This window comes from Stegastes partitus, unplaced genomic scaffold (genome assembly GCF_000690725.1).
Source record: "Stegastes partitus isolate 25-593 unplaced genomic scaffold, Stegastes_partitus-1.0.2 Scaffold350, whole genome shotgun sequence".
NCBI classification, from domain to species: Eukaryota; Metazoa; Chordata; class Actinopteri; family Pomacentridae; genus Stegastes; species Stegastes partitus.
In genome coordinates, this window is record NW_007578081.1 from 458,172 (window position 1) to 476,804 (window position 18,633).

The window sequence follows — 18,633 nt, forward strand, 5'->3', positions numbered from 1 at the left end:
TTTTATTATTTATTTACTGATCACTGTGGGAGTCGCTGCCTCATTTGTGCCTTGCTTCTAATATGGGGCTATCACAAATGTTAAAATAAAAATTCAAACCAAGCCATTAAATATATTCCTTTTTGTCACATGAAAGATTTCTAACTGATTTGTTTCAGCCACGGCTCCCAGTGTCTTAATAGGAAGAGTGCAATGAAACAGCTTTTCACTGTAAACTTTCAACCCCAAGGTTTGTCAAGTGTGGTTATCGCACATCCTTTCAACACAGTGGCACTAATGCTTTTAATCCTCTGCAGAGGTCTCCAAATGCACTTAATAGTGCTCTACGTAAGACTTTTACATTAAAAAAAAAAGTATACCTTTCACCTAGCCTTTTATGTTAATAACTACGTGGGCCTGCAGTAGGCAGCAACACCCAGTTCTCACTGAGGAGTTAAAATTTAGAAGCAGATGCCTCCAAAACACTGCTGTTATCTCGCGGCTCTTAACCGTTCGCTTCGTCTTTTGCCCCTGATCATGCAGGTTGAGGTTTTAGTGTGGATATTAATAGTTTTTCCTTCTCTGATAGTTTCATTTGAAGGCTTTTTAGAAACTTGGCAAGATACAAACATCTAGTATTTCATATTAAAGAAGCAAAAAACACACACAGGCTGTAAAATAAAAGCCATAAATGTTGGGAAAGAACTCATCTTTACTGTCTTCACACCAACCTGATTAAAATTCTGATAGAAATCTGTGACTTCAGGCCACCAGCAAGCAAAACTGTTTAACTCAGTGGAACCACATGTCGTCCCTCCATCGTAAGGAGCATAAGGACATTTTATTTAAATGTGTTTTGAATATGATTCTTGTGTGCAAGTTTTTCATAATATTATGTTTCACCTTCACTAAACAGGAAATGTTGTTGTTTTTTGAACCAGCTGTTGTTGTGCCTCTCCTCTGTTAGCATATCTTACTTATTGTTATTTTCCAATTAGACTCGATATCACTGAGAGTACAGTCGACCCTCAGTGACCTCTGGAGTATAAACAGTAGTATAATGAAATCATGTTTACTGCGTTGTCTTGATGTCTGCTCTGAAGCTTGTACAAACCAGCGTTCGTTCAGCTCTAAGTGTTTGTTTGCGTGTCTTACAGAACATCCCGGCGCTACCTTGCGGTAAAGCCCTCTACTCCTACGAGGGCAAGGAACCCGGCGACCTGCAGTTTTCCAAGGGTGACATCATCATCCTGCGGCGCAAGGTGGACGACAACTGGTACCACGGCGAGCTCAACGGTTGCCACGGTTTCCTGCCTGCCAGCTACATCCAGCTGCTGCGTCCCCTGAGCCAAACTCCACCACAGGGCAAAGCGTTGTACGACTTTGAGGTCAAAGACAAAGACCAGGATAAAGACTGTCTGGCCTTCAGCAAGGTAGGACACACACACACACACACACACACGCTGTAGACACAGTCACCTGAGGACACTGTTTTCATATCACACGCAGGATAAACAGCTGAAATATGGACAGACTGCGTGGCTGAATCAGTGGAGAGATTTAAGGGATTGATGGATTTACAGCAGCAACAATGCTGTAATAGTAAGAAAACACTCATCCGTAGTGTTGGAGTAGTTCTTTGTAAGACACTAATAATTTATTGGCCCTGACTCTACACTTCAGAGTGGTTTGCAGAAATATAAATCTCAAAAAGGGTGAAAAATCGAAGCTCAACTAACAAATATAACCTGCGTGCTGCTGCTGCTGCTGCTACGAGTGCTGCTTTTTTTACTAATTCAAAATGACATCAAATGGAAATATCTGCGTTATTGCCAGGAAGTCCTGTGATCAGCTAAAGTGGATGGAATCAGAAGGGACGTGTTTTCTTAGTGATGGCGCAGAAGCTTGTGCATCTGTTGACATTTTTTTTAAAAAAGTAGGAAATGGGCAGAACACATAGAATCAAAGTCCACACACACACTGACGACTCCTTTGTTTTACCGTGTTATGGATTTATTTGAAGCTGGAGCGAGTGTAGAGTTTTGCTTTATTCTGTCTTATTTTAACAATTTACACGCTTTTGGTTTTAAAGCTGAATTTTTCATCAGCGTGAGTCGATGTTTTTGGATGCGAGGGGTTGCCAGTGTGGAGATAACTGCAGCTGCTGCCCACAGATTTTCCCGGGCATTACCCGTCTCCAGGAGGCTGGAGATGGTTTTAAGGCCGACTCTGATGTTTTTTTGGAATGAAAATTCCGGCAACAAAAATTCTCTGTTGTCATATTCAAATTTTCTACTATTTGTAAGCCAAGACGGTATTTACATCTCGATGAGGCTTAACAACACGGAATAATCACAGTTTATTTGCTGTTTAATTCTAATCTAATCTAATCTTTTCTTGTAGATTTGTTGTTGTGTTTTTTTTTTAGGCACAGCTGCAGAGTAAACTCCATTAAGTAAAACCACATGGGGTTTTTTATGGTCGGATGTGAAAGCAATAATAAAAACATTTTCCAAAGCAAAGGTCGGAGAGGAACCGCTATCTTCAGAGTGTTGCTGTTAACCAAACCCCAGCGTAGGACCTAAACGTAGCGGGTCAAAATGAGTAGCGCTGATAGAGATCTGAGCACTATTAGTTCTAATGTGGTGCATCATCTTCACTGCAGGAGAAAAATGTGCTTTTACAGGAGACAGAAAGTGTGAGGGCAAGAAAAAGGACATCTGCTCCTGCTTTATTTGACCATCTTGCTAATTGGTGGAGCATCGTGCTGCTGCCAGTGATGGTGTCTCTCTTCCTTTTAAGGTCAAACACATTTAGGATCAGGATTAATGACCCTCCGGACTGACGGTCTTCAGGTTTTTTTTTTTTAATCGATCACTTTCTGTTTTTGAGAGCAGGGGTGCCGTTTTCTGCGTCTCAATCTTGTCGATCTTAAAGACCCCCCAACATATAAGACGGAGATAACGTGATGGTTCGAAATAAGCCCCATTTGTCGACGGAACCCCCTAAAATTATACTTTTGCGAAGGACGGAAACGGGAGAGATAAAGGCGGAATGAGAGTCAGTCCTTCACAAGTTTGCACCCAGGTTGGGTTTGGTAAACAGTAATTTGTATTCTCTGTGCTGTTGTGTTCCTCAAAGCTTATCATTTTGTTCCTGCTGTTACACAGGCTCATTTGTGCTAGGACTGATCGCTCAACACCTCCGCTCTGTCTCCGCGCTCTGAGTGTGTCTGCAGAGAGGGAAAGATTATTAAATTACAGTGTACTGTTCTCCTCGGCGACGGCATCTCAAGACTGATCGCCCTAATGTAAAGCGGAGACCTTGCTCCAAAGACGCCGCGTCCAGATTAACGGCGACACGTCGATAGTTCACGTTGTTTTTACATTTTTTGGGGCTAAACTAATCAACAGGTTAATGATTGAAGATTAGGCGGCGCTGTACAGTCGCGCAGAGGCACGTTCCCCCGTGGCGTGCTATATGCGTGTTGTCATGCAGAACCAGTGTGTGTGATATTGTTTGCTCAGTGTGAGAGGTAATTACTCAGTATGACTAATACACAGTCATTTACTGGCATTATCACTTCCATCCCATAACGGTCTAACCAGGACCTCCGTGTGAGGAGCGGCAGAGGGGAAGGATATTTTTTTCACGATAAAGTCTGCCGCTGGTGTGTGCAGTGAGCAACGAAAGACGATATATCCTCATGTGTGTCAGCTGCAATATTCCATCAGATACACAATGTACATATACGGCAGGGCAAAAGTGAGAATATAAGCATGTTGATCTATGCCCCGCTTTCAAGTTGAGATCTCAAACAGTATTGTATCCGTTATACACGGCTGATAGCTCAGGTGGAACGTAAAGAAGCTCAGGGTGTGGTAGGAACGACTGTTGGTTGGTGTAAAGCTGGTATAAGATGCAGCTGCTTGCGTCTTAACAGGTAAAACAAAGTGTGATCACGTGAAACCAGCGTTGGCCTTCTTCTGTTGGATTCCTCTCGATTTTAAGATTTTATTTCTTGTTTTTACAGTTTTAAAGGCACCACCTTGTTTTACAGCACTGAAGTCCACCAACCAGAGTCACTTGGATGTTCCAGACAGTCGAGCCTTTAAATGGGCTTCTCCTGATCTCTGGAACAATTAATACGTCTCCATTTGCTTTAGATAATCTTAATTCACTGCTAAACTTCTTGTTGGTTTTGGATTCCAGTGGAGCTTGACTTTATTCCTTATATCATCTTTTTGTTATTTTATTGTCTCTTTATTCAGATCCGTCTTTCCGTCACGGTTGAACTCTTGTTGGTTTTTCATGTGTTTTATGAATAAATCTGACTTGACTTAAGTTGGCACATAAACGCCTGCCTTTGCTCAGACTGTTAAGCCCAGGTGCCAAGTCACGGAAATAAAAAAGGAAAGACGTATGCATCGGTATTCACCTTGTCCTGAGGCAGTATTATATTTACCAAACCAGTTTTAGCTCGCATTTTTTTTGAAAGATTTGAACATTTCAAAACTGTACTCAGCTGCCACAAACCCCTATGGAACCACCTCAGCAGCATCGTCGTAGTCGCAAATGACAAGAAATAGTGCTTGTTTTGTTTTAAACGCCTAAACATATCCGATCTTTAAGAGTCTTTAAGCAAAACGGATTGAAGCAGCGGAAAATATCATGAACTGAGTGAACTGAAGCTGGTGAAGGAACAACATTTGAAATAAAAGAACGGAAACATTCTGAAACCAGTAACCTCCCTTAAATTCATACTGTTAAACCGATTCTTTAGTTGGAAGCCCAAGAACAACCTGGAGAACTCATCAGTTCACAGAATTTATTTAGGTCACAGGTAAAGTGAGGCAGCGCTGGGCTCAGAGCGACAGGAATCTATCAGACGGAGCCCCGATATCCAGAAATGATTCACATTTATCTTCTTTGGCTGGGCCTGCCCCAAACAGAACAGAACCGAGTATAATAGGCCAGTTACCAATGACGTGGACAGGCGTACCTCATTCACGCTCTGTCCACATTCTCGATATGTGGTAGGCATCATCTGTGGATCTAAAGAAATAATCCTAACTGATAGAATAGAGGAGCTTCAGTTGTCTCCTAGTCTGTAGACCAGTTCTAAGCGGCCATGTTAGCTTCTACTGAGCTCAGTAGAAAAAAACGGATCATAGGTTCAGTGGAGAAATCCAGATTCAGAATACGTGATAGCTCTAAACTAATTATAATGATATGTATGCCTTGAAAAGTGTTGCACCCTGCAGTTAAGGGGTTAACACTCACGGGAATATCAGTGCATCTCCATAAAACAAGTGGCTCTGATGCTGCTGCTGTCAACCTGTTGGATTTGACTAAAATGAACTCTATGAAAGGCTGAATGAAGGTTTTGTTTTGTTTTTTTTATGTGTTTTTTGTACAATTTCAATTACTAGCAGTGTATTCTTTTATCCAGCCCTGCTTTATTAAGCATGAGTTATGTTGGTCCTGACATTTTTGGGTCTATTATCCAAATCATTCCGGTGTGATGGGGGTTTTTTGTATTTGTTTTGTAATACTTTTGATCATTTAAAGCTGTTGTATCTGATTTGAAATTTAAGAATGTGTATCTGTTATATGTATTTGTCCTTCATACATTTATCATTTTAACATTTATTTCATTTGAGCGGACTTATTCAAGGCTTGGATTTTATGGCTTGTGCAGGTATAGCTCCACAAGTGTGATGTTTGCCATCTACTTTGTATTATCCAACACCCACCTACAACTCTGTCTGACTGGTTACGCATCACGATTAATCACACATCGACAGCGAAGGATAAATGCTGAAAAGTTTTTGATTGCAAATGTATTTCCAGATATTGGTTATCGTATTCCTTGATTACGAATGATCAGCCAACCTCTCGTGTTTATTATCAATTCTTAGCTGTCAGTCCAACATAAGCAAATGTAGAACGTTTTTACAGCCCGAGATTGTAAAAAAATAATAATTTGACAATTTTGACAACAAAGATGCTTCAACAAAGCAGGAAAAAAAAAACCTCTTGGACATTAAAATGTATTTTTACAATGCTTTGGCAAGGTTCAATCAAAAGCCTGTGTTTAAAAAAAAACAGTAAAAATCATAATTTATAAATTGCTTCATTTTTTCAAGGCACATCGAACAAAAACCTTTTTTTTCTGCAGCAATTCAGCAGTAATTAAATATCTATTATTTGGGCAAATACAGTGAAGCTACAGCGTGGCTTTGTGTTTCTGTGTCGTCTCATTCATTTCCTCTCTCTCCAGGATGAGGTGCTGACAGTAATCAGACGAGTAGATGAGAACTGGGCAGAAGGCATGCTGGGAGACAAGATTGGCATCTTCCCCATTCTCTATGTGGAGGTAAACTGACACACAAACACGGAAAGCTGCAGAAGCAACAGGGATGTTGCAGCGGAGCACCTGTCTTACATAAATCACCATTTATCATGCTGCCACTTTGAGACTAGAGGCAGAAAGCGCGGCCGTTCAATGGGAGAAAGTATAGTCTGCCTACTTGGAGGAAAAAATAAGGTAAACATTTGTTCTATGGGTAGAATGCTTTGATCCATTCTGTCCATTGAAAGGGTGCCAAAGACGGTTTTTAGTGCCGTCTGGTTTCCTCATCGTTCACAGAAGTGGGAGCTGACGAAGTGATTTTTGTCACAGAAAGAAAAATGAATCAATGGAATAAGCATTAAAGACTAAATATCATCATCCTGACAATTAATGTTTCCTCATGTCAAATATATTTGAACTTATTTGTGTGTTAATCCAGTTGTACTTGTTACCAAAGGTGCTTAGCTTTTGTCTAAACTCACTGGCGGTGGTAGCTGGTGATGTATGATTTATTTTTTTGGTTCTTTTAGCTTCGATGCTGCAAGTACTGAGAATTCAGCTTCACTTTAAAGTCGGCATGTACGGAAGAGATTGTTGAATCTCCTTGGCTCTCAGCTGATTGTGAAGAGTTGTAAGATCTCCAGTATTAATGATGATTCTGAGGTTTTAACATTAGAATTTCCCTCAGATGGCAGCAGGGTTGTGTGCCGTGTTAATCGTAAGTCCCACAACCAGGGAAATCCACAGAGGGGTCTCACACTGTTTCAGAAAGATCAGTGGTTCCCATACACTGATTTATCTGTGGTTGCCCGCCTCAATATCAACAATCACCGCCGCGTATTGATTTTCCATTTTATTTACTATTTAAAAGGAGTAAAATCTTATTTCACTGTGGAGCTGCTCCCCCACTCTCGCTGCCTCTCTGTTCTACAAACACATCGACAACAGACCCGTCTGTAACGGGCCTTCCTCTCTGCACACTCTGAATGAAGACGTGTGCAGGAGGAACGGCTGCTGTTGGCTTTTTCCTCCAGAACGGAATCAATCTCGAACTCACAAACCGTTCAATTGAGTTATTATAAGCGTTTAAGGTGCCGTGTTGCCTCTCCAGGTCTGTAGCTTCTGACTGTGGACGGCAGACTCTGGTTTTAAGCTGTGACCTCACTGTAAGTCCTCTTTTATAGCCGCTAACTACAGTCCAGACCACCTCTGCAGTGATGAGGAGAAACGTTGTTGGAACATTGCACGAACTAGGCCTTTATTTCCTTTTGCAGTGAACATGGTATGCAACATTTGAAAAACTGTTAGCCTGACATTTGGGGATGATAGTAACTTAATCACCTTTCCACATCCAAGTGTCCACAAGGATGTTATTAATCCGGCCAAGTCTGCGAGGCTCTGCACAAACTCTCTACATCTAGGCCCAAATTTGTGACTGGACTGTCCTCGCTGCATGCCAACTGAGTTTTAACTGAAGACGTTACAGCCAGACTTTGGCGGTGCTTTAAGAAGTCCCAGATTCTCCAGAAATCTATCTGTTAAGGGTGACACACCTCAGGAAAAATCACACTGACTCTGGTGTAAAACGTTCATCCACAAGGACCTCATGTGTGACCTCATGTGTTTTTTCTGCTTTCTAAGTTCACATTGATCTGGAAACACTGACAAAAAAGGCATTGAACTCCAGCTGGGAGTTCTTATTAGCACACGCTTTGAAATGCATTTTACAGTTTAATTATCGTCGTAGCTTCTCATTTTATTTTTTTTGCTTTTTGCAGGATCTGGGACGAGCCATTTATTTTGGGAACATTTTTAAATGGGACATGTAGAAGAAAATTATTTTGATGAAATATCATGATTTCTAGCTTAGATTTGGGTAATTTTCCCAGCAGAATCACATTTCATGCATAATTTGTTGGAGGAAGCTGAGAAAGTTAAACACGATTCTTTTTGTTTTTACAGCTTTTGTTAAATGGTGTAATTTTGACGATTTTTTTAAGATAACGTGCCGTTTCAAACCCACTGGCGGATTTGGGGGGGTTCAGAAGGTTAAACTGCATTTTGGTTCCACACTATGCCTTCAGGCGCAGTTGGTAGCACTGTTGCCTCACAGCTAGAAGGTCGCCGGTTCGTGTCCCGGTGAGGATCTTTCTGCATGTTCTCCCCGTGCAGCGTGGGTTCTCTCCGGGTTCTCTGGCTTCCTCCCACAGTCCAAAAACATGTTGAGGTTAATTGGTGATGCTAAATTGTCCGTAGGTGTGAATGTGAGTGTGCTTGGTTGTCTGTCTCTAAGTGTAGCCCTGTGATAGACTGGTTACCTGTCCAGGTGAACCTGCCTTCACCCTGAGTCAGCTGGGATAGACTCCAGCCCCCCACGACCCTAGTGAGGATTAAGCGGTGTATAGATGATGGATGGATGGATGGATGGGCTCTGCCTTCGAATCAGGATATGTGGATACGATATTTTGATATCTGGTTTATCTGGACGTAACCAAACATATGCAGTCAATAGCTCCAGAAATGCAAATAACATCAGTAATGCTGTTTGAACCGTAGTCGTATTTTCTTTAAGAGATTTCCTCTCAGTAAAAAGGCTAAAACCCCACAACACCCCAAACATTTTACTGTCTTTCATAGTGCCACGCCTGTCAAGAGTGAAATATATTTTACTTTAATCCCTGAAAAAAAAAAAGATATCATGCACAGTTTACTCTGGATCACATTTAGGGCTTTTAAGCCTTGGTTTAAAAAAAAAAAAAAGGCATTGGTGGAAAGTGTGTTTTCTTCTTTTCTCTACCCATCACCGCAAATTTGTGAACACACTGATTCTCTCATGGCCCTGTCAAAAACAAATGATGAAACCTTCAGAACTGACAGGAGATTCGCTCAAGCTGGGAAGTATTTTTGTGTGTGTGTGTGTGACTGTCATGACAATACGACTGCCATGAGGTCAGATCCACTTACCGGCTGCATTGTGCGTTAGTGTACTGCAGCTTAGAGAAATTTATTAAGGTAGAGATTAGCGGCAGGAAGTAATTAATGGGATGGCTCGTGCTCTATGCTGCTTTTAAACATTATATTGCTTTTCTTGTTTATTTGCTATTAACGCAGCGTATGTTCGACAACAAGCGCTCACTTTTACAACAAAATGCACGCGTTAACGTCCGCATCTATAAAACGGTGCATATTAAATCGCTGCTCTGCTTGTTTTTTCCTCCTGTTTTTGTTATCCTTTAATCATACCGCCCTCTCTACACACTCTTTGTCTCTCTCGCTCTCTTTCTCTCTGCCGGGGTCTGCAGGCTCGGACTCTTGGCTACACAATCATGTCCCCGAAATTAGCTTTTTGGCCAAACGGCTCTCTTAGGTGATGGTGATTAAGCCGTAGACTGAACAAGGTTGGGACAAACACACACAGACACTCAGGGGCTCCTATTAGATAGAGATGCATCAATAATTTAGACCTCTCCATCACTCTGTCACAGTGGGGGTAGAGGGGCATGTCGAGTGTGCGTTTGTGTGTGTGTGTCTGCAGCGAGAAGCTAATGAGGAGGGCCCAGATGGAACCGCTGCTGATCAGTTAGTGGGTGTGTGTGTGCGTGTGTGTGTGTGTGTGTGTGTGTGTGTGTGTGAATATGAAGTACCGTTGAAGCTGTTGCTTAGATATGAATGCTGCTCGTGTCAATACTCAGTCAAATCTCTTGGCTACATTTCATGGGATGCTTGTGAAATGATTCCCAGTAACTACCTTTGAAGCTCACATGCTTCAGACCAAAGACAGTAGTACGGTCAAGAAATGCAAGGGGCCATGTGGACGGCTACATGTTGCTGAAGATAGTTGTGGAGAGTCCATCCATCCATCCATCAATTATCTATACACCGCTTAATCCTCACTAGGCTCGTGGGGGGCTGGAGTCTATCCCAGCTGACACCCTGGACAGGTAACCAGTCTACAGACAACCAAGCACACTCACATTCACACCTACGGACAATTTACAATCACCAATTAACCTCAGCATGATTCTGGACTGTGGGAGGAAGCTGGAGAACCCGGAGAGAACCTATGCTGCACGGGGAGAACATGGAGACTTCACGCAGAAAGATCCCGGGTGTCCTCAACGGGACTGCGAACTGGCAACCTTCTAGCTGCGAGGCAACAGTGCTAACCACTGCCCACCTTGCAGCCCACTGGGTCAAATCTCTTGGCTAAATTTCATGGGATGCTTGTGAAATGAAGCTTTGAAACAAGGATCCATGTGGACGGATACATGTTTCTGAAGATCGTTGTGGAGAGTCCAGTTTGTCTAATTTATCTGTGTTTGAATTATGGCCGAACAAAAGATCACTGAGAAGTTTTTCTGCAGTACATGTTGCTGTATGAAAAAAATCCAGGAACTTTCAGCGGATGGCTTGAATAACTGCACTTGAAAAGAGTTAACCACTCGAGAACGATTGGGCTGTTTTTTGTTCGGGAGTGCATCTGCTTCAAAAATAACGTCATCCGGCAAAGATATCCAAAACAGTTTTTTACTTTGGATGGTATTCAAACCTGGCTTTGCACTCATACACAGCGCTACGGTGTTGAATTAAGTGGAAATTAGACCTTGTGTAGTCGTAACAAATCAAAATTCACTGCTGACAAAGGACCTGTTTTTGCCCAACATCGTCCTTTCTGATTTCTGATTCTCTTTCCATTCAGCTGATGTGTTTCTTTCAGCAACCGAGTCTCCTTTTTCAGTACTTCTCTGCTGTTCCTCGCTCGTCTTGCTGTGCACACATGGAGCCTGCATGTCAACAAACCCTGCGTCTTGTAAACAAAGTGAAATAAAAAATATCATATCCGAGAACCCTTAAACTGGAGCGATGATGCTCTATCAGACAGATGTCTCTTACGGATTAGTCACGGGGTTTTCTTTTTGTACCGAGCAGCATCGCAGTATTGATGCTGCTGAAACAATAGATTGTGCAGATCTGGAGGCCAAAGCAGTACACAGATGTTAATGTGATAATACATTGACTGTGATTTTCTGTGACTGTCATCAGGAAGGGAAATGTTAAATTTGACAGATAAAATTGCAAAGTAATATCCCAGACGTATTCTCTTAAAGGTATTTGATTGGCCAACCCGGCTGATTGATGTTGCATTGAGTTGCAGCAAAAGTTCCAGCAACTCTTTTGCCTGACAACGCTGTGGTTTTTGTGTGGGAGCGTTCTGAAACTGGACACCTATTTAGACAGTACACTGGTCTCCCTGGCTGCTGTTCTATACACAACGCTGCTGAACATATTAATTGGGATGGTGAGAAAACACACAAGAACAAAGCCGAGTGCTGCTCGAACATTTTCAGCACACATATTTTAAGACCAAAATAATGTACTTTCTCTAAAAGCTGCCTTTACTGAAAATGAATGAGGAGGCATCAAGGACTTATGCGTCAGCACGTCTCCAGTTTTTATCTTTTGCTGTCATTGTTCCCTTTTTAACAATAACAATACCTCCTTATCTGATTCCTTTTTGCGACAACACCTTCTTATCTCATATATATTTATCTCCTCTTATATTTTTGTTTTTTTAATGTAATAACAGACATTTTTTAAGAATCCTGAGTGGAACTCTATTAGAGAATTCTGTAACACCAAACCTCCTACCTATCGTGTTGTTGCACTGACTCATAGCCGGTGTGTGCATTGTGTTAGCTGTGAGGTTAAATGCTTTGTAAACCTTAATTCTATGCCATATTCACCAAATATTTTGAGCTTTGTTTTAATAAAATTTGAATGGTCATTTTTGAAATGCAGGTTTTTTGTTGTTGTTTCGTCTTTGTTTTTGTCACAGAGACCATTAAAATTGCACTTCTGGCTCATTTAGGCCCCGTTTATACGTCGCAAAAACGGTGATATTTCAGTGGGTCTTTGGTTTACACATAAACAAAGCTACAAGTCACCGAAAACGTTCATATCTGAAAACTCCAGCCAAAGGGGAGAATTGGAAAAACTCCATCTTTACGTTTGCATGTAGACGGGAGGAGACAGAGTTTGACGTCACAGAATGCGACAATCAGCGTCGTATGTGTGCGACCATGTTTATAGTTTGGCTACATCCATATACTTGGATTGACAAGTTTCCCAGTCAATATTTTCAAGTATTTGACTTGTTTTGTCCTCTAACATCACATGTAGGAGCAGCTCCACTTCTCTGTCGGTCCAAACAAACGACCCTCGCGCCATTATCGTTAAAGCAACAAGAAGTTTTTGTTGTGTTATTTCCAGGATTCTGATTGGCTAGCCTGACTTTATGCTTCTCGTTACACTGCCCCCTACAGGTTTGGCTCATAGCAGCTCTTAACGACGTGTTTGTGCAGGTTAGGGTAAACGATCTGGTGTGAACAATGTTATTTCTGAAAATTAAGATCTGTTTTTATAAATACCCAGCTATATGTAAACGTGGCCTCAAGACTAGGCTCATTAGATATGAGCCTAGTCTTGGCCTGGGGTGCCAACTGAAAGACCTAGTCCAGAAGGAGTTTGGTAATACCTTATAAATTATATACTCCTATCTCATAGGTTTTGTATGATTTATTTATTTATTTGCTTTTTTTCCTTTCTTTTTCTAAGCACTTGTGCTGTGTACATCAACTTGACATGACTCAACAGTAAACACAGAAAGAAGCGACATTACGAGAACAATAATTATTTAAACATCTCACAGCAGAAAGGGCACCATTAAGTTTAAGTAGATGTAGATGGATTTATTGAGCGTAAATGTGCTTTGAGAGATGTTTTATGTTGTTTTCGCGGCGTCTAGGCTTGATGATGTAAAGGTACGGATGGGTTTGTTGAGTTCACATACGCGGTGGATATTTTGAATAGACTGTACCAGACTTGACTTTGGGTGGGTGTTCTGAGTGGGTTAGATTGTGTTGTGTAAGTTTAGTATCACTGCTGGAAGAGCTGTTGTGGGTTCAGGCGGATGTGAGGTCAGCGTAGGTGAGTTTGTGTTGAATGTCAGTGCTTTATGGGAAGATCTGAGGTTGATTCGCATCGATTGAAAAAAACAGTATAGGACCTTTTGTGTTGTTTTGTTGTGGACAGGTTTGGGTTGAGTTTGGGTCACGTATTATAACGCGTGTCAAATACACCGCTGTACTTTTCCTTTCTTTCTTTCTTTCTATCTGTCTCTTTTTTATGTCTCCCTGCAGCAAGAGGGAGTTGGCACACACCTGCCACAGGGTGTGTGTGTGTGTGTGTCTGCAAGTGCATGCATGTATCTCGCTGGCTTACCCTTTTCGCAGTGCAGATATCAGCTCATCAGCTCGAGTCTCAGTATTACCTTGAGAGAACACTCACCCTCCAAAAGACACAGAGTACTGTTAGCTCAACACATAATAGATGACCTTGGAGATTTCATTCAGCCAAAAGCTCCAAATGAAGACCAGTCTGACACACACACACACACACCCCACACTCTCCCTTGTGTCCTTTGCTGCAGCATGACCGTGCACTATAGTAGTAGCAGAGAAACTGAAACAGTCGGCATTGGTGTGAGTTTGTCTGTGTGTGTGTGACCGGTAACTACTAAATGTATTCACAGACACAAACTAGAAAACATGGGCGTAAGTGACTCAGTAGGAGTGTGTGTTGCCACGCTGACCTTCACTGTTTGTGTGTGCGTGTGCATGCGTGTATGTCCTCTAGTCAGTCTCATGAGAGCAAACTGAGTTATATCTGCAGCATCAATCCATCATGCTCATTAGCATATGATTTGGCTTTGATTAGCATATCTATTAATATGGAAATGCGACATCACCAACACTGAACCCAGGCGGGGCGGCCCTATAAACTTTCTCTCTCTCTCTCACACGCACACAGAAAAAGAGCAAGAGAGAGAAATAAATGCTCGACTTTCTCTCCAGGGATTGTTCGGGGGTTTGAGGTTCCGCTAAGCAGACATGATTGCGATGTAAATTTGCTGGAGTGCTGTGGCTGATGTTGTCTGTTAACATATTAGTATGTATGTCTCTGTTGTTCTGTGTGTGTGTGTGTGTAGAGTTGCCATGGTCCATATTATGTTAGTTAAACACCAGAGTTAGGACTTACAAATATAAGATCTAAGATGTCACCAAGATCACACCAATAACGGTACGGTACCTTTAATATACAGGTAATAAACTCATGGTGTAATATCAGCTTTCCAGTGGAGAAACAAGTCCACAGAGATAATGTTATCTATCCGTAGAACACATCATGGCATTACCAAAAGAGAAATATGTTTCACTCAGGTGCTTCGACAGCATTCCTGTAACAAGTGTCAGGGTTTCTGTGGAGGTGGAGGGCGCAGCAGATAGTTCAGGAACGCCAAGAAGCAGCGGAGTAAGGACAATTAACGAGCGCCGGGTTGCTTGTAATGACCGTGCAGATGAATAATTGGATGGTACGTGGAACATTTGACAATAAAACAACTTCACTGCCTCCCTGAACTGCTCCAAAGCTCCATAATTGTCAAGAACACTCAGTAATTGTTCAGCCGGTTTTCCAGCTATAGACAGGTTTCTCATTTAGAATCAAAGCTGTGCTCACAGCCGCAGAGCAGAAAACACATTGGCGCGATCAAATGAGCTTATATGTGGGATTTTTCATCATTTAGAAAATATTGCAACTTGCTGCTTAATTAAATTGGTATGGATCATCCGTCCCCGTGTCTCCACAACTATTTCTAAGCTGATAAACAAGTTTTGGCTCCCACTTGATAACGTGATACATGGAATTACACGGTAAGATGGCAGCCGGTAGCGATGACAGAAACGATTCCTGTTACATCAAGAAATGTCTTGTTACAGGTTGGAAGAAATGAGCTGATCCAGTCAGTGAGGCTCAAAAATTAAGACTACAGAGGTTGTTGTCAATAGGGTTTGCATTCACAGTCCATACACTATGAAATGCTCATAGAATTAGAAGTTTTACTTACGTATAACAGTGTCAAAGCAAGATTTATAAAAAGGAATCAGCTCCAAGAGAACCTGACACGTTATACTTTACATACCTCTCTTCTCTGATTTTTCTTTTTTGCATCAGCTGATTTATTTTCTCCAACTGTGTCACAGTTTAATTAACAACTGTTAATAATAAACCCCCTTTTCTCTAAAAGCAGCTAAAAGATGCAGGGTAAGTGTGAGATGTGCTACCTTGAGGGAGGTGTTTTTTCTTCTTCAGCAGCTTCTGGGGGGAAAAAAAAAATAAAACCATTCAGCACATTATTAAAACCCTGGACTGTGACCAGACTGTTAGATTCATACAGCTAATTATGTACTCTGTGCCAGAAGGAATGTTTACTTCTTAGATAGGATTTATTGGGTAATACTAAAAGTAAATACAAGATTGCAATCACCCAGTCCTGACATGCAATTAAAGTTGTTCAGGATAAAAGCACAATAAAGCTAATAGCTTATTTCCATTGTAGCGCCCCATAGAAAGAGGAAAATGACAGAGCTTCAAGTCAGCCACCCATTACTTCTGTGTTGTGCCGTCTGTTGAACAAATCCTCGTCGTCTCTCCATTTGCTCGCAGTTTTAGATTTCTGCTTCATTTTCTAAGACTAGATCTCAAGGTTCAGTCTTTTAGTAAATTAAGTATGAACCATTACAATTCAAGATTGCAATGATTTAGTTTGATTTCTTGTTTGTTTTTTTTTAAAGCGTCACGGAGCTGAGAGGAAATAGAAAAATAAAGTGTGTTTCTGTTTCTGTGTTCTTTGTCACTATACCATGGGTGTTTGGATCAAACTGGGATTTATCCATCTAGCCATCATCTATACACCGCTTAATCCTCACTCGGGTCGCGGGGGGCTGGAGCCGATCCCAGCCGACTCAGAGTGAAGGCAGGAGAACTGGGATTTAGTTGTGTATACGTTACTTATATAAGTATATAACACACTGTCATGTTTTAATGACAGATAAAGTTTTATACAATAGGTAACTAAAACATTTAATGTATTAGATTTTACCCCACACTCCACCAGAAAGCAGAAAAAGCAAAAGGAGAATTCTGGCACTGGAAGTGGATGCTCACATTTCGGTTGGTTATTTGAGTATCTGTGTGTTTGACAAAGAGATACAGTGAGATTGTTACACAGAGGGAGTCTCACCAGACCTGCTGTTGTAAGTGATGATTGTTATGCTGCTGGTTTGAAAAGCTGCCAAAAAGAACAAGCGAGGAAAGGCCACACAAATACACTCGTGTGTGTTGGAGATGTTATGTATGTGAAGCACTCACGTCTGAAATCCAACACCTGAACTAACTCTTCCTCCTCTCCTCTCCATTCCTCTCCTCTCCTCTCCTCTCCTCTCCTCTCCTCTCCTCTCCTCCTCAGTTAAACGAAACAGCCAAGCAGTTGATGGAGATCGACAAGCCTATGCCAGCCAACGCACCGGGTCCGAGCTCCGAGCCAGCCCCGTTGGACCCCTGCTCCCCGGGACCCTCCCCCAGTGCCTCCCCTTCCAATGGAAACGGCTCTGGCCATCGGAGAGGCGAAGGAAAGAAAAACGCCAAGAAGCGCCACTCGTTCAGCGCGCTGTCCGTCAGCCAGAGGGCCGCCCAGCTCAACAACAGACACAGCATGGAGATCTCCCACCCGGTCCTCATCAGCTCCTCTGACCCCAGAGCCGCTGCACGCATCCAGGTGAGTGCACACACTGTGATGGACAAACACACTGTGATGGACAAACACACTGTGATGGACAAACACACTGTGATGGACAAACACACTCTGGTTATTACACTCATTGTGCTTCAGAGGCGTATTATGTTGTTTGGTGGAAAGAAATCATATTTATACACAGGTACCCAAGTGCAAAGCTGTACTTAAATGCAATATATAAGAAAATGTGCTTAATTACTTTACATTTCTGGTATGTATATAGTAATCTGATTAATTGGGGTGTACATTAACTCAGGTCCTTCACTTCTGATATCTCGGTAATGATGTATTGACATATTTCGAACTTGTTTGCATACGTAGGACTGAGTAAAGACATTTAAGTGGGTTTTATTACCGTTTTTAAAACTTAACACGAAAAAAGAAAAACAACAATTTTTGGCCAAAGATTGCAGCCCAGCAGCTTCACTCAAAAATCATGATAATGGTTGTTTTAGTGTCACATTTAGTATCAGTATTGGATTTTTGTGTTGATACCAATATCAGTAGTTCAGAATCAAAAAGTTCAACGCTGTATTAACTAATAGCCTTTCTTCTTCTGAAAGAGTTGAGCCCAAAGTCAGCTATATTTATTTTTTTAATAAAGTCTTACAATGACAATAGAGTTTTTTTTTTTTAGATGAGCTTCTATGTCTTGATTACTTGGACATGTGCTTAACCAGAGTTCACGTCGGTCACAGATATTATCACCATATAGACAGTTTTGTGTCCATAAAATCATTCAAATCATTTTTTATATGTTAAAGATTTTGGTCATTTATAACCTTTAATTGACTGTGGAGAGTGACAGGAACTATGACTGAGAGACGAGAAGAGCGGCCATTAATTCAACCAGCCGGGAATCGAACCAGAGACGAGCTGCTCAGGGAATTTGCACCCACATGATATTTTTCCCTTACTGTTCCGTTATCAGGGCGCCCCATTATTCCTTGTTTTGACAGCTTTCTACAGCAGACGTGTTGCTTTTAGAATGATTGCCTGTGGTTGCTCTTATACCTTAGTTCAATATGTTGTTGCTGAATAATACCCAGGATGCATACTGAAAAGCTGAAAAGGCTGCAGGAATGTATTGCACATAATGATTTATTTTAAATGAAAACCACTCTTTCTGTCTATATACCTTCCTGTGTGTCCTCAGGATGCATCACCCCCGGGTCCCTCTCCCTCTTCGGCAGGGGTACTGGTGCCCCCTAAAGTGGCATCTATAACCTCTGAGCTGCTGGCCCACGCCAAGGTGCAGCTGCCACTCAACATGTGAGTACGCCTCAGTGCTGTCAGCTCACCCAACTGTGACCTTTCTTTCTTTTTCTCTTTTTTTTTGTCCCTCCTTCCACCTGTCCGTTCTGTTTATCAAGTGGATGTGTACCTGAGATCCAAGCGTGATTTCAGAACCCACCACCTGGCAGTGTTAAAAATATTTTCTCTGTTGTGCCCAAAGGTATTGGCCATGTTCCACCACCTCTGCAACCACATTTACTCCTCCACTGGTCAAGGATGAAATCCCCTTCAGAAAGGAAAAATACAGTTACACACTATTTCCTCAGTGGTGTGATGCTGGCGTCAGTGTTTCATAACAAGGCTTTGAGCA

General features: G+C 41.8%; 1 protein-coding gene across 1 annotated transcript in view; it reads left to right on the forward strand.

Annotated features, from left to right (window-relative positions):
• The window catches only part of LOC103359017 (SH3 domain-containing RING finger protein 3), a 101,938-nt gene that overhangs the window by 58,651 nt on the left and 24,654 nt on the right, over nucleotides 1-18,633 (forward strand). Inside the window, exons 2-5 of the mRNA XM_008284187.1 lie at nucleotides 1,137-1,412; nucleotides 6,263-6,358; nucleotides 16,701-17,009; nucleotides 18,184-18,299. Of these exons, the coding sequence (XP_008282409.1) occupies nucleotides 1,137-1,412; nucleotides 6,263-6,358; nucleotides 16,701-17,009; nucleotides 18,184-18,299 (797 nt within the window). The remainder of the gene's footprint in view (nucleotides 1-1,136; nucleotides 1,413-6,262; nucleotides 6,359-16,700; nucleotides 17,010-18,183; nucleotides 18,300-18,633) is intronic.